This window comes from Procambarus clarkii, chromosome 50 (assembly GCF_040958095.1).
Source record: "Procambarus clarkii isolate CNS0578487 chromosome 50, FALCON_Pclarkii_2.0, whole genome shotgun sequence".
Classification (NCBI taxonomy): Eukaryota; Metazoa; Arthropoda; class Malacostraca; order Decapoda; family Cambaridae; genus Procambarus; species Procambarus clarkii.
Window position 1 is genome coordinate 30,269,888 of NC_091199.1, and position 11,244 is coordinate 30,281,131.

Consider the following 11,244-nt stretch of genomic DNA (forward strand, 5'->3'; position numbering starts at 1 on the left):
GTGTTGCTGGTGTGACTGTTGCTTGTGCTCCTAGAGTTGCTGTTGTTGGTGTTGCTGCTGTTACTGTTGCTTGTGCTACTGTTGTTACTGTTGCTTTTGCTGCTATTGGTACTGTTGATGCTGTTGTTACTGTTCCTGGTGCTGCTGTTGTTACCGTTGTTGCTGTTGTTATTGGTGCTGCTGTTATTATTATTGATGCTGTTCTTACTGTTGCTGGTGTTACTGTTGCTTTTGTTCCTGGTGTTGCTGTTGTTACTGCATTGCAGGTGTTATAGTTGCTGCTGTTGTTACTGGTGCTGCTGTTGTTTCTGTTGATGTTGTTACTGTGGCCACTGATGTTACTGTTGGAGCTGTTCTTACTGTGGCTGCTGTTGTTACTGTTGCTATTGTTGATTCTGTTGCTTGTGCTGCTGTTGTTACTATTTCTGGTGCTGCTGTTGTTACTGTTGCTGGTGTCGTTAATGTTACTGGTGCTGCTTTTGTTTCTGTTGCCGGTTTCTTTACTGTTACTGGTGCTGCTGTTGTTACTGTTACTGGTGATGCTGTTGTGAATGCTGCTGCCGCTGCTGTTGTTACTGTTGCTGCTTTTGTTACTGTTACTGTTGCTGCTGTTAGTACTGGTGTTGTTGTTGTTACTGTTACTGCTGTTGATACTGTGTCTGATGTTGTTACTGTGCTGCTGTTGTTACTGTTGCTAATGCTGCTGTTATTACTGTTGCTAATGCTGCTGTTGTTACTGTTGCTGGTGCTCCTCTTGTTACTGTTGCTGGTGTTGTTACTGTTACTGGTGATACTTTTTAAACTGTTCCTGGTGTTGCTTTTCTTAATGTTGCTGGTGCTGCTGTTCTTCCTGGTGATGCTGTTGTTACTGTTACTGTTGTTGTTACTGTTGCTTGTGTTGCTGTTGTTACTGTTGTTGCTGTTTTTACTGTTGCTTGCGCTGCTGTTGTTACTGTTGTTAGTGCTGCTGTGGTTAATGTTGCAGGTGCTACTTTTGCTTATGTTGATGGTACTGCTGTTGTTACTGTTGCTGATACTGTTGTTACTTTTGATGGTTCTGCTGATGTTACCCTTTCTGATGTTAGTACTGTTGCTGGTGCTGCTATTGTTACTGTTGCTGCTATTATTAATGTTGCTGTTGTTACTCAGTAGTTGTTCAGTTGTTACTTTTGCTATGGTTGCTGCTATTGTTACTGTTGCTGGTGCTACTTTTGTTACTGTTGCTGGTGTTGATGGTGTTGTTGTTACTGTTGTTGGTGCTACTGTTGTTACTGTTGATGGTGCTACTGTTGTTACTGTTGCTGGTGTTGCTGTTGTTTCTGCTGCTGGTGTGTCTGTTGTTTCCGTTGCTGGTGCTGTTGTTGTTACTGTTGTTAGTGCTTTTGTTGTTTCTGTGTTGAGTGTAATGCAAGTAGTGATACTGTTTGTACTTCTGACTGTGATGTTTGTAGTGCTGTTGCATGTGCTGCTGACTATGGTGCTTGTAGTGCAGCTGCTTGTGCTGCTGACTGGTGTGCTTGTAGTGCTGCTGCTTGTACTGCTGACTGGTGTGCTTGTAGTGCTGCTGCTTGTGATACTGACTGTGGTGCTTGTACTGCTCCTGCTTGTGCTGCTGACTGTAGGGCTTGTAATGCTGCTGCATGTGCTGCTGACTGTGGTGCTTGTAGTGCTGCTGCTTGTGATGCTGACTGTGGTGCTTGTAGTGCTGCTGCTTGTGCTGCTGACTGTGGTGCTTGTAGTGCTGCTGCTTGTGATGCTGACTGTGGTGCTTGTACTGCTCCTGCTTGTGCTGCTGACTGTAGGGCTTGTAATGCTGGTGCATGTGCTGCTGACTGTGGTGCTTGTAGTGCTGCTGCTTGTGCTGCTGACTGTGGTCCTTGGAGTGCTTCTGCTTGTGCTGCTGACCGTGGTGCTTGTAGAGCTACTGCTTGTGTTGCTGACTTTGATGCTTGTAGTACTGCTGCTTGTGCTGCTGACTTTGGAGCTTGTAGTGCTGCTGCTTGTGCTGCTGACTGTAGTCCTTGTAGTGCTGCTGACAGTGGGGCTTGAAGAGCTACTGCTCATGCTGCTGACTGTGATGCTTGTAGTGCTGCCGCTTGTGCTGCTGACTGTGGTGCTTGTAGTTCAGCTGCTTGTGCTGCTGACTGTGGTGCTTGAAGTGCTGCTGCTTGCGCTGCTGCTGACTGTGGTGTTTGTTGTGCTGCTGCTTGTGCTGCTGACTGTGGTGCTTGTAGTGCTACTGCTTGTGCTGCTGACTGTGGTACTTGTAGTGCTGCTGCTTGTGCTGCTGACTGTGGTACTTGTAGTGCAGCTGCTTGTGCTGCTGACTGTGGTGCTTGTAGTGCTGCTGCTTGTGCTGCTGACTGAGAATCTTGCAGTTCTGCTGCTTGTGCTGCTTACAGTGGTGCTTGTAGTGCTGCTGCTTGGGCTGCTGACTGTGTTGCTTGTTATGCAGCTGCTTGTGCTGCTGACTGTGATGCTTGTAGTGCTGCTGCTCTTGTGCTGACTGTGGTGCTTGAAGTACTGCTGCTTGTGCTGCTGTGGTGCTTGTACTGCTACTGCTTGTGCTGCTGACTGTGGTGCTTGTAGTGCTGCTGCTTGTGATGATGACTGTGATGCTTGTAGTGCTGCTGCTTATGCTGCTGACTGTGGGGCTTGTAGTGCAGCTGCTTGTGCTGCTGACTATTGTGCTTGTAGTGCTGCTGCTTGTGCTGCTGACTGTGATGCTTGTAGTTTTGCTGCTTGTGCTGCTGACTGTGATGCTTGTAGTTCTGCTGCTTGTGATGCTGACTATTGTGCTTGTAGTGCTGCTGCTTGTGCTGCTGACTGTGATGCTTGTAGTTCTGCTGCTTGTGATGCTGACTGTGATGCTTGTACTGCAGCTGCTTGTGCGGCTAACTGTGATGCTTGTAGTGCTGCTGCTTGTGCTGCTGACTGATGCTTGTAGTGCTGCTGCTTGTTTTGCTGGCTGTGATGCTTGTAGTGCTTCTGCTTGTGCTGCTGACTGTGGTGCTTGAAGAGCTACAGCTTGTGCTGTTGGCTGTGATGCTTGCAGTGCTGCTGCCTGTGCTGCTGACTGTGATGCTTGTAGTACTGCTGCTTGTGCTGCTGACTGTGATGCTTGCAGTGCTGCTGCCTGTGCTGCTGACTGTAGTGCTTGTAGTGCTGCTGCTTGTGCTGCTGACTGTGGTGCTTGAAGTGCAGCTGCTTGTGATGCTTGTAATGCTGCTGCTTGTGCTGCTGCTTGTGCTGCTGACTGTGATGCTTCTAGTACTGCTGCTTGTGCTGCTGACTGTGATGCTTGCAGTGCTGCTGCCTGTGCTGCTGACTGTAGTGCTTGTAGTGTTCCTGCTTATGCTGCTGACAATTGTACTTGTAGAGCTACTGCTTTTGATGCTTGTAGTGTTGTTGCTTGTGCTGCTTGACTGTGGTACTTGTAGTACTTCTGCTTGTGCAGCTGACTGTGATGCTTGTAGTGCTACTGCTTGTGCTGCTGACTGTGATGCTTGTAGTGGTGCTGCTTGTGATGCTTGTAGTGCTGCTGACTGTAGTGCTTGTAGTGTTCCTGCTTATGCTGCTGACAATTGTACTTGTAGAGCTACTGCTTTTGATGCTTGTAGTGCTGTTGCTTGTGCTGCTTGACTGGTACTTGTAGTACTTCTGCTTGTGCAGCTGACTGTGATGCTTGTAGTGCTGCTGCTTGTGCTGCTGACTGTGGTACTTGTAGTACTTCTGCTTGTGCTGGTGACTGTGGTACTTGTAGTACTTCTGCTTGTGCAGCTGACTGTGATGCTTGTAGTGCTGCTGCTTGTGCTGCTGACTGTGGTACTTGTAGTACTTCTGCTTGTGCTGGTGACTGTGGTACTTGTAGTACTTCTGCTTGTGCAGCTGACTGTGATGCTTGTAGTGCTGCTGCTTGTGCTGCTGACTGTGGTACTTGAAGTACTTCTGCTTGTGCAGCTGACTGTGGTACTTGAAGTGCTGCTGCTTGTGCTGCTGACTGTAATGCTTGTAGTGCTACTGCTTGTGCTGGTGACTGTGGTACTTGAAGTACTTCTGCTTGTGCAGCTGACTGTGGTACTTGTAGTGCTGCTGCTTGTGCTGGTGACTGTGGTATTTGAAGTGCTGCTGCTTGTGCTGCTGACTGTTATTTTTGTAGTGCAGCTGCTTGTGCTGCTGACTGTGGTACTTGTAGTACTGCTGCTTGTGCAGCTGACTGTGATGCTTGTAGTACTTCTGCTTGTGCTGGTAACTGTAGTATTTGTAGTACTGCTGCTTGGGCCGCTGACTGTTGTGCTTGTTGTGCAGCTGCTTGTGCTGCTGACTGTGGTGCTTGTAGTGCTGTTGATTGTGCTGCTGACTGTGGTGCTTGTAGTGCTACTGCTTGTGCTGCTGACTGTGGTGCTTGTAGTGCTACTGCTTGTGCTGCTGACTGTGGTGCTTGTAGTGCTACTGCTTGTGCTGCTGACTGTGGTGCTTGTAGTGCTGCTACCTGTGCTGCTGACTGTGGTGCTTGTAGTTCTGCTTGTTGCAACTGTTGCAATAATTGCGACATATTTTCTTCCCAGTTCACCAATTGGGTCCAAGACATTATTTGAGTATATTTTTCTATAGAATCTCCAAATGACTGCCTGCGACATTTATCTGTGAGTTCCCATCACTACTCTATCTGGTACCCTTTTCTGTTTCCTGTTATGGACCAAGTACCTGCACCTCTGTGTGTTGCCTGGTACCTCTCTCATCTCCTATCATGCAAAACGGTACCTGCACCTGTAACTGTGTGTTGCCGGAACCTCTCTCATCTCCTACCATGGTCCAGGTACCTGCACATGTAACTGTGTGTTGCCTGGTACCTCTCTCATCTCCTATCATGCACCAGGTACCTGCACCTGTAACTGTGTGTTGCCTGGTACCTCTCTCATCTCCTATCATGCACCAGGTACCTGCACCTGTAACTGTGTGTTGCCGGAACCTCTCTCATCTCCTACCATGGTCCAGGTACCTGCACCTCTAACTATGTGTTGCCTTGTACTTCTCTCATCTCCTACTATGGACCAGGTACCAGCTGCTGGTGGACGAGTACCAGGGAAGGAGTACCATGGGGGACGTCCTTGTACTACACGAGACCCTCAGTGGAATGAAGTTCTCCACCCTGGACAGAGACAATGATCTCTGGTCAGGTAAGTTTGGTCTTCACAGATGACGTCTTGGGGCGAGGATATTGTCCGTATTGTCCGTCATTAACAATATATTCCTGTAGGAACTATTGTTAACTTTCTCCTTTAAGGGACCATTTGTATAATATAATAAAGTTAATGTTATCACTTGATGATTATATTAGTGCACGACGGTGATAATGACCTTAACAAACACCTGAACCAGGAAGACCATTGTTTGTTCATCCTGGCTTGTGTGTGTGTTTGTGTGTAAGTGTATGTTATTGTTTGTGTGCCTGAGTGTGTGTGTAAGTGTTTGTTATTGTTTGTGTGCCTGAGTGTGTGTGTAAGTGTATCTTATTGTATGTGTGAATGAGTGTGTGTTTAAGTGTATGTTATTGTTAGTGTGCCTGAGTGTGTGTGTAAGTGTTTGTTATTGTTTGTGTGCCTGAGTGTGTGGGTAAGTGTATCTTATTGTATGTGTGCCTGAGTGTGCGTGTAAGTGTATGTTATTGTTTGAGGGATTGAGAGTGTGTGTGTTTGTTTGTGTGTACGTGTATGTTATAGTTTGTGTGTCTGTGTGTATGTGTGTTTGTGTACATGTATGTTACTGTTTGTTTGCCTGAGTGAGTGTTTGTGTGCACGTGTGTGTTTTATGTACAGTGAGGAAGTGGGTGGGAGTCAGGAAGTGGGTGAGGGTCAGAGAGTGGGTGGGAGTCAGGGAGTGGGTGAGGGTCAGGGAGTGGGTGAGTGACAGTGGGTGGGGGTCAGGGAGTGGGTGAGGGTTAGGGAGTGGGTGAGTGTCAGTGGGTGGGGTTCAGGGAGTGGGTATGGGTAAAGGAATTGGTGGGGGTCAGGGAGTGGGTAGTAGTCAGAGATTGAGTGACGAATAGGGAATGGGTGAGGGTCAGGTTGTGGGTGAGGGTCAGGGAGTGGGTGAGGGTCAGGGAGTGGGTGAGGGTCAGGGAGTGGGTGAGGGTCAGGGAGTGGGTGAGGGTCAGGGAGTGGGTGAGGGTCAGGGAGTGGGTGAGGTTCAGGGAGTGGGTGGGAGTCAGAGAGTTGGTGAGTGACAGTTGGTGGGGGTCAGGGAGTGGGCCAGGGAGTGGGTGAGTGTCAGTGGGTGGGGGTCAGGGAGTGGGTGAGGGTCAGGTTGTAGAGAGGGTCAGGGAGTGAGTGGGAATCAGGGAATGGGTTAGGGATCAGGGAGTGAGTGGGATTCAGGGAGTGGGTTAGGGGTCAGGGAGTTGGTGGGGGTCAGGGAGTGGGTGGGAGTCGGGAAGTGGGTTAGGGTCAAGGAGTGGGTGAGGGTTAGGGAGTGGGTGAGGGTCAGGGAGTGGGTGAGGGGTCAGGGTGTGGGTTAGGGTCAGGGAGTGGGTGAGGGGTCAGGGAGTGGGTGAGGGGTTATGGAGTGGGGAGAAGTCAGGGATTGGTTGAAAGTCAGATTGAGAAGGTGAGGGGTCAGGTTGTGGGTGAGGGTCAGGGAATGTGTGAGAGTCAGGGAGTGGGTGAGGGTCAGGGAGTGGGTGAGGGTCAGAGAGTGGGTGGGAGTCAGGTAGAGGTCAGGGTCAGGGAGTGGGTGAGGGTCAGGGTGTGGATGGTGGTCAGGGAGTGGATGAGGGGTCATGGAGTGGGGTGAGGATCAGGGAGTGGGTGAGGGTTATGGAGGGAGCGAGGGTCAGCGTGTGGGAGGGAGTCAGGGCCCAAGAAACAATTTTAAGTTTCCTCATCGTCCCTGTAAAGTGTTTGAAAGATTGGAAACGTTTGTTTTGACACATTAGATACGTTATTTTTTGTGGATTTAAATACGTTTCCAAACTTGTAACCAAAGCCTACGTACTTAACCCTAATTTGAAACTTTGTAACACCTTTCGTACCCTAATTTGAAACTTTGTGTCATCTATTATAAAGTTTTTAATGTTAAAACGTTAAAATATGAATAAAATAGGAAATGTAAAAATTAAAAAATATATATCTACATTTAGTCAAAGAAAAAACATCATAATAGAGATTGGTTCATCATTTTTATTCATTTTTCATTTGTAGTTGTGTGCGTGGTGTAGCAGCCTGGTGTAGTAACGTGGTGTAGTTGCGTGGTGAAGTAGCCTGATGTAGTAGCATGGTGTAATGGAGAGGGAAGAGGGGAGAAGTAAGAGAAGGGGAATGAGGAGGTAGGGGAAGCGAGGAGGGGTGCGAGAAGGGGAATGAGGAGGAAGGAGAAGAGGGGAGGGGTAAAAGAAAGGGGATGAGAAGGAAATGGATGGGGAGGGGTAAGAGTAGAGGAATGAGAGGAAGGGGAAGAAGGGAGAAATAAGAGAAGGGGGATGAGGAGGAAAGGAAGTAGGGGAAGGGGTAAAAGAAGGGGAAGGAGGAGGAAGGGGAAGAAGAGGGGTAAGAGAAGGGGGGGGATGAGGAGGAAGGGGAAGAGAAGGGGGAAGAGGGGAGGGTAAGAGAAGGGAGATGAGGAGGTAGGGGAAGCCCAGCAAACACAAAACGCGTTGAAAAGTTTCATCTAACTTCCCCCATAGGTGTAGGAATTACTTGCATTGAGAATGGTGCAGGAGAGCATTTGAGAAACTTTTAATTAAAAAATCCAAACACAAAGGTTTTATAATAAATGTTTTTTCTAGAACTATTTTGTTCCTAATGTATTACAAATAGTTTTAACATGTTTATATAAAAAAATGATGGTGTTTTTTGTAAAATTCATTAATAAATTGTGAATGTTATTTAATGGCTGTATGAAACCTTCAAAATACATTTAGTTATTCTATGATCAGAAAAAAGTTATCCAAATTTTCTAAAAATCACTCTTTTTAACACAATTTGACTCCTTATGCATTCCACTAAACACTAATATCATGTTTAAATATAAAATTTATGTAGTATTCCTTAAAATAATTTATATAAATTTTAAATGTTTCTTGATAGTGGTGTGAAACATTCTGAAAACTTTTTGTTGTCTTATATATTGGCGTATTCTTATTAACTGTCTCAAGTGCACAGTTTATCAAACAAGAAGATTAACATTCGTTAACCCTTAAAATCTTAGGTTATCTTGCGGGTGCAAAATGGGGGAATCTTTAAGAACAGTATCTATATAACAAATGGTGTATTCCCTAACTCAAACAATGTAGTGTTTATTATTCTACACATTTCTAATAACTCTTAGATGTTTACATTCTATGAAGTATAGTTGTCAAGGTTGTGTCCATCACTCTCACCACAGATTCTTAAACTTCTCTGCATGTTCTACTATAATTGTTTCCATTCTGAATCTCCATGGACATTTGTATCCAAAATGAAACCAATGTGGTTTCCTTTAGCGCCTTCAGCAGCCAGCACATTTGCTCATTCATTTCCACAGATTCCAACATGGTAAAAGATTTACAGAAATTTGGCTATATGTATTGTTACTTATTATGAATGCATTTCCATATTATAAGACAAATACATGTGTTTATGATAAATTCGTTTTCTGTGAAATAAAATTGGTATGCTCCTTTTTCTTTGAACCCCAAACTGAACTAAATCACGAGAGTATATATTGTTTATTAAGAAGCGCCTCCACTGACCTCAAATTAAGTGTTCACATCAATTATAACTATAAGAAATAACACTATAGCCCTGCTCAACAGGTTGAAGGTGTAGCCGGTTAAGGGTGTAGCAGGGTGAGGGTGTAGGTGGATGAGGGTGTAACAGGAAAAGGGTGTAGCAGGTTGATGGTGTAGCAGATTGAGGGTGTAGCCGGTTGAGGGTGTAGCAGGTTGAGGGTGTAGCCGGTTGAGGGTGTAGGTGGTTGAGGGTGTAACAGGAAAAGGGTGTAGCAGGTTGAGGGTGTAACAGATTGAGGGTGTAGCTGAATGAGGGTGTAGCAGGTTGAGGGTGTAGCCGGTTAAGGGTGTAGTAGGTTGAGGGTGTAGCAGGTTAAGGGTGTAGCCGGTTGAGGGTGTAGCCAGTTGAGGGTGTAGTCGCTTAAGGATGTAGCAGGTTGAGGGTGTAGCCGGTTGAGGGTGTAGCCGGTTGAGGGTGTAGCAGGTTGAGGGTGTAGCCGGCTGAGGGTGTAGCAGGTGGAGGGTGTAACAGGTTGAGGGTGTAGTTGCTTAAAGGTGTAGCAGGTTGAGGGTGTAGCAGGTTGAGGGTGTAACAGGTTGAGGGTGTAGCAGGTTGAGGGTGTAGCAGGTTAAGGGTGTAGCAGGTTGAGGGTGTAGCCGGTTGAGGGTGTAGCCAGTTAAGGGTGTAGCAGGTTGAGGGTGTAGCCGGTTGAGGGTGTAACCGGCTGAAGGTGTAGCAGGTTGAGGGTGTAGCCGACTGAGGGTGTAGCAGGTGGAGGGTGTAACAGGTTGAGGGTGTAGTCGCGTGAAGGTGTAGCAGGTTGAGGGTTTAACCGCTTGAGGGTGTAGCAGGTTGAAGGTGTAACAAGGTTGAGGGTGTAGCCTGTTGAGGGTGTAGCAGGTTGAGAGTGTATCCATTTGAGGGTGTAGCAGATTAAGGGTGTTGCTGAAAGATGGTGTAACAGGTTGAGGGTGTAGCCGGTTAAGGATGTACAAGGTTGAGGGTGTAGCAGGTTGAGAGTGTAGCCGGCTGAGGGTATAGCAGGTTGAGGGTGTAGACGCTTGAGGATGTAGCAGGTTGAGGGTGTAGCCGCATGAGGATGTAGCAAATTGAGGGTGTAACTGGTTGAGGGTGAAGCAAATTGAGGGTGTAACAGGTTGAGGGTGTAGCAGGTGGAGAGGTGTAGCAGGTTAAGGGTATAGCAGGTTCAGGGTGTAGCTGGTTGAGAGTGTAGCCGCTTGAGGGTGTAGCAGGTTGAGGGTGTAACAGGTTGAGGGTGTAAGTGGTTGAGTGTGTAGCCAGGTGTAAGTGCAATTGGGTGAGGGTGTAGCAGGTTGAGGGTGTAGCAGGTTGAGGGTGTAGCGGGTTGAGGGTGTAGCTGGTTGAGGGTGTAGCCAGTTGAGGGTGTAGCAGGTTGAGTGTGTAGCCGGTTGAGGGTGTAGCCCGCTGAGGGTGTAGCAGGTTGAGGGTGTAGCCGGTTGAGGGCGTAGCAAGTTGAGGGTGTAGCAGGTTGAGGGTGTAGCCGGTTGAATGTGTAGCCGGGTGTGAGTGTAGCTGGTTGAGGGTGTAGCCTGCTAAGGGAAAAGCATGTTGACGGTATAGCAGGTTGAGGGTTTAGCAGTTTGAGGGTGTAGCTGGTTTAGGGTGTTTCTGGTTGAGGGTGTAGCCGGGTGTGAGTGTAGCTGGTTGAGGGTGTTGCCGGTTGAGGGTGTAGCCGGTTGAGGATATAGCAGATTGAGGGTTTAGCAGGTTGAGGGTGTAGCCGGTTGAGGGTGTAGCAGGTTGAGGGTGTAGTTGCTTAAGGATGTAGCAGGATGAGGGTGTAGCCGGTTGAGGGTGTAGCCGGTTGAGGGTGTAGCAGGTTGAGGGTGTAGCCAATTGAGGGTGTAGCCGGCTGAGGGTGTAGCAGGTGGAGGGTGTAACAGGTTGAGGGTGTAGTTGCTTAAAGGTGTAGCAGGTTGAGGGTGTAGCAGGTTGAGGGTGTAATAGGTTGAGGGTGTAGCAGGTTGAGGGTGTAGCAGGTTAAGGGTGTAGCAGGTTGAGGGTGTAGCCGGTTGAGGGTGTAGCCAGTTAAGGGTGTAGCAGGTTGAGGGTGTACCCGGTTGAGGGTGAAACCGGCAGAAGGTGTAGCAGATTGAGGGTGTAGCAGGTTGAGGGTGTAGCCGACTGAGGGTGTAGCAGGTGGAGGGTGTAACAGGTCGAGGGTGTAGTCGCTTGAAGGTGTAGCAGGTTGAGGGTTTAACCGCTTGAGGGTGTAGCAGGTTGAGGGTGTAACAGGTTGAGGGTGTAGCCTGTTGAGGGTGTAGCAGGTTGAGGGTGTATCCATTTGAGGGTGTAGCAGATTGAGGGTGTTGCTGAAAGATGGTGTAACAAGTTGAGGGTGTAGCCGGTTAAGGATGTACAAGGTTGAGGGTGTTGCAGGTTGAGGGTGTAGCAGGTTGAGGGTGTAACAGGTTGAGGGTGTAGCAGGTTGAGGGTGTAGCAGGTTAAGGGTGTAGCAGGTTGAGGGTGTAGCCGGTTGAGGGTGTAGCCAGTT

At 47.9% G+C, this 11,244-nt stretch overlaps 2 protein-coding genes across 2 annotated transcripts; both read right to left on the bottom strand.

Annotated features, from left to right (window-relative positions):
- Positions 1-1,156: 1,156 nt before the first annotated feature.
- Positions 1,157-1,642, bottom strand: LOC138351725 (nuclear transcription factor Y subunit gamma-like). The gene has a single exon (XM_069303753.1). It carries the CDS (start codon positions 1,640-1,642, stop codon positions 1,157-1,159), a length of 486 nt encoding a protein of 161 aa, XP_069159854.1.
- A 594-nt stretch (positions 1,643-2,236) lies between these two features.
- LOC138351726 (streptococcal hemagglutinin-like) lies at positions 2,237-11,034 on the bottom strand. Its single transcript, XM_069303754.1, has 3 exons — positions 10,807-11,034; positions 3,463-3,993; positions 2,237-3,328 (listed from the first exon to the last, which is right to left on the bottom strand). The coding sequence occupies exons 1-3, from the start codon at positions 11,032-11,034 to the stop codon at positions 2,237-2,239; spliced, it is 1,851 nt and encodes a 616-aa protein (XP_069159855.1).
- Positions 11,035-11,244: the final 210 nt, after the last annotated feature.